Below are 4,341 nucleotides of genomic sequence, written 5' to 3'. Positions count from 1 at the left end.
CAGAGTACCAAAGTAAGTACCGATAGACGCGGGCGAGCGGGCCACTGCGTGAGGACTGATCCGTCTACTGTTGATTCCTGCGATAGGTGCGGATTTTGTTGCAGCAAACTTTGGCAAGCTCGATCCGGCCGAAGTGACCAGCTACGGTGTGCCGTATAACTACGGCAGCGTGATGCACTACTCGCGCTTTGCCGGCTCCGTCGGTTTGTGCTGTCCGGTAATCGAGAACATCAAGCCTTACTTTGGCGATTTCGGTAGCGAAGCCGGACTAACGCCACTCGACGTCAAGCAAGTGGTGGCCCGTTACTGCAAGAAATGATACTAGAGAGCAGGCACCGAAATATACTAGACTTCCCGCAATTGAAGATCGGCGTTTCAATGGCTTTTAACGCCTGCAAGTATGCAATCGTTCGTGCACCAGCCGTAAACATTTGACATGGATCGACATCGAAATAAGGAAATTAATCGAATAAATAAATGAGGTCCTTTATTTACTGGAGCGATCAACGTTTCAAGCTCTCTAGTTCATAAATAGCCGCTCACCGAACGACCCTTCGATACTGCCGCGGCCGCCTTTCGGGTGCGATTCGTGCGGGTCGTGCGGCGGGTCGTCCGGCGCAGACACATTGACTTCGACCGCCACCTCCACCCTGCTGGGCCCGGCCGGCACGAGGGTCTGTCGATTGAAAATCTGCCCGACCTGGCGCTCCATAACCGAGCTGAGGCTGTGGCGATGTTTCGCTTTGCGGGCCACCACTCGTTGGGCTTCCTTCTCGGACATTAGCTCCCCATCGAGGTACACGATGGTCGAGTGGCGCCGATCCGGCCCATCGTACAGATCCTGCATGGTGGTTGCACTGACATCCGACAGAGCATCACACAGACTGTTGTGGTCCGAGGTCCCACTGGGCGTCGTGGCATCGCCCACCGGTGGACACTCCCGTCCGTTGCCGGTTAGCAAGCGCTTGCGGGACCCACCCAGGTTCACCGACGAACAGGCTGACCCACCGGCAGAGGACGCTGCGGCGGCGGCGGCGGCGGCTAGCTCGTCCGCTGCCTCCTTCCGGCGTTCGGCCCGTTCCTGCATGATCTCCCGACAGCGGTTCGTGCAGCCACCGACCCACTCGGAGATGAGCACGGCCAGCGCTACGACGTACCCGAAAAGCATCAGCAGAAACATACCCTCCGTGTCGGCCAGCGTTAGACCTCGCTCTTCCGGTGCTGGGCCACGCAGCGATTCGCCAACGGATGCCTCCCGGAACCGCCCGTCCTTCGTGCGGACCGTGTTCCACAGGACGTCCTTTTTCAGCTTCTTGACGATGCCGGCCTCCTGCATGTACAGGATCGCGTTGTTGAACGGGTCGCGGTAGATAGAGTGCATCGGAAAGACGAGCGACACGCCGTACAGGGCGAAGCACTCGCGGCTTACGTGCAGCCCGTAGCGTTTGTTGACGAACCTGCCGGTGAACAGGGCGGTGCGATGCTGAGTGGTCCGTACCTGCGTGGCACGGCTCTACGACTTACCGGTGCGAGAGGTTCGAGTTGATCCTGAACTGGAGCTCCTCCTTCGAACCGATGAAGGCGTACGAGATGAGGAACGCATCGGTCACGTTCCGGACGCCCTCGTCGACGCTGCTCACGAACCGGAGGTCCTTCAGCAGCTTGTTGGTGTCCTTGTGGCTCGAGTTGAGGAACCAGCGCTCCCAACCACCCCGATCGAGCGTACCGACTCGGTAGAAGCCCCGGTGCAGCTGCTGCACACTGTCCACCCGTTCCGGCTTGACGGGCAGCGTGATGAAGGCGATGATCGAACCCGTGTAGCAGGCCGTTATGATGATCGTAAACAACCAATAGATACCTGCCGACCCAGTGCTAGTTCTTACAGGGGCGAATACTTCTTGGGGCGGCTCACCGATACTCACCGATCAGCATGCGCGTGGAGGCCTTTCGCGAGTTGCTCCACGAGTTCGTGCCCTGGAAAGTGAGGCTGTTTGTGAAAGTGCCAAACACGTACCAGAACATGTTCTCGATTTCGCTCCAGTTGCCGAGCAGATGGCGCAGCGTCATCTTGTCCGAGAACGCGAGCGGAAAGATCGCCATCAGGTAGATGAAGATGATCGCCACCCAGACGGGCCACTGGAACGGTCCGAGGATCGCTCGGTATCTGTCGAGTGTGAAAGGTGGCACTAGTCACTAGGCAGGTTAGCAGCACGATTACGTGGAGGGCGCGTACCTGGGCAAAGCGCTAGACATCAGTGTCAGGAAGGCGGCACAATCACTGGAGTGCGCGACGGACATTTCGGTGGCAATGTTGCGCTCGATCGACACGTAGATGCCCGCCAGCCCGAGGTCGGCCTGCCGACGCTGGATCTCGTCAACCACCGCATCCCCGGAGCTAAACAGAAGAGGACGAAAGCGTAAGTTAACTGGACGGCTTAGAACCTATCGTTAGTTACCCCATCTGTGGCTTCGACGGTTCCACGATGTCGTACGTAAAGTTGAGGTACTGCGAAAGGGTGTTTAGGATCCGAACCTCGACGCCCTCCCAGCGGATGTTCACGTTGCCCACGCCGTCGGTCGTCAGTTTCTTGATCACAAACGGCGGCTGGTGGGCAGCCATCACCGTGTACCGGTGGCCGGAGAACCCACGGCGCAGCTTGCGCGGGAACAGATTGACGTTGTTCCGCGAGAACCGATTGCCGATCCATGAGGTCAGCACACGGGGTTGGTTCGCACCCAACCCGTCGACGTACAGTTCGTGTGTGTACAGGACGTAAGGTTGCTCGTTGTTGATGCGCTTGTCCACCGAATACGACTCGCCGATAACGAGCAAGTTGATGATATCGCGTGACTGTTTGGCGGCCAGGAACTCCTGGAGTTTCCACTGGCTCGAGCGTGGTATCAGCACGACTTGGCTCGTCAGCTGCGGACCGATCACTCGGCGCGTCATCATGACGTCCGCCAGGAAGATGATGTAGCTGCGACAGTTCGACCCGGACGGCTGCAGGATCTCCGGGTTCTCGAGCGTGTAGTTGGGCCCAATCCGCCCCGTCACGTACGTCGTCGGGAAGCCACTGAAGAGCGCCTCGAGGATGTAGTTCTCGGTGCTGCCCACGTACGTGTCATACAGTACGATCGGAATGCAGTTGAACAGGTACTTCAGGATGATCCGGTTCAGCAGGGCGACCAGGGACAACGTTTGCCGGTTATCCATCAGGACGTGGGCAAAGTTGCGCTCCCAGATTTGCTCCCTGGTTTTCGGGTGTCCGTAGAAGGTCGGATCAACGCGTCGCCGGTCACGGACCGGTGCGTCACACGCGGCGCACGTCTCATTGTCCCCGTCGGCGTCCTGGAATGCCCCGGTGTAGTAACCTTCGCTGGCGATCTCGTAGTAGCTCGACTGGCGCTGGCCTTTGTAGGCGATCAGCTGCTCGTTGAACCGTTCCGGATGGTGCAGGGTAGCGTACACGCGACTGGCCACCGCTCCGGGCGACTCGAAGTGACACAGAATGAAGACAGCGGACACCAGCAGAGAGCCAACAGAGGGCCGATAGTAGCTTCCCATCGTGCAGCGTGCACCGTTCGGCGGACGGTCGGAACTGCCGGTGGGCCCACCGATGGGGACGTTCCTTTTATATCCCTCACACCGAGTGGACCTTTGGACCTTTCGGCAGGAAATTGAGTTTCGCTCGTGATCGGTGACCGGTCGGTGGTGTTTTGATATTTATGAAACATCATGACCCTTTGACCGGCGGAAACCACAGGCTGGCTCGATTCAGGGAAGGGAAAGGGGCAGGGAAGAATTCAGTGCCATTGGAAGGGGTGGACCCAAAAATCGATTAGTATTTCTTACAACAAATTTCAAGTTCCTTGGCCGGCAACAAACCCTAGCGAAGGAGGTGATATTTGGCAATCGGCTAACCAAGTGACAACAAAGGTTCGAAGCACGTAAATATTGTAAACCGATAGGAGAAATATTGTACACCGTTTGGTACCAGACGATCGATGGCCTAAATAAACCTTACTGAGAAAGAATTAAGAAAGAATTTAGAAACCATTAAGAATGGACAAGAATCTTGAAACTCCCTGATAAGGGTATGGATGATCCTAGGGAGGATCCAAGAAACGATCGTTAAGGAAATGACTAGCAACAGGTTCCATCCTGAAGGCACCGTAAGAAACCAAAATTGTACAGTAAAATTAGTCTCAATCTAGAATCCGCGCACGTCTCGACTTTCCTTCCATCCGGAATAGGGTTGTTCGTGCCGGGTTCCCACAGGGTGAGACTCACCCGAGATTCCTCTGTCCACCCGATCCGAAAGACCAACCAAAGCGCTTGAC

The 4,341-nt window shown here is 56.8% G+C and overlaps 1 protein-coding gene across 1 annotated transcript; it reads right to left on the bottom strand.

Moving 5' to 3' along the window:
- Positions 1-520: 520 nt before the first annotated feature.
- LOC128276605 (ionotropic receptor 21a-like) lies at positions 521-3,565 on the bottom strand. Its single transcript, XM_053015062.1, has 5 exons — positions 2,457-3,565; positions 2,234-2,395; positions 1,923-2,164; positions 1,525-1,858; positions 521-1,457 (listed from the first exon to the last, which is right to left on the bottom strand). The coding sequence occupies exons 1-5, from the start codon at positions 3,563-3,565 to the stop codon at positions 521-523; spliced, it is 2,784 nt and encodes a 927-aa protein (XP_052871022.1).
- Between the last annotated feature and the right edge of the window lie 776 nt (positions 3,566-4,341).

The sequence above is a fragment of the Anopheles cruzii genome, unplaced genomic scaffold (genome assembly GCF_943734635.1).
Source record: "Anopheles cruzii unplaced genomic scaffold, idAnoCruzAS_RS32_06 scaffold01713_ctg1, whole genome shotgun sequence".
Classification (NCBI taxonomy): Eukaryota; Metazoa; Arthropoda; class Insecta; order Diptera; family Culicidae; genus Anopheles; species Anopheles cruzii.
This window is presented reverse-complemented; position numbering and strand designations above follow the sequence as displayed.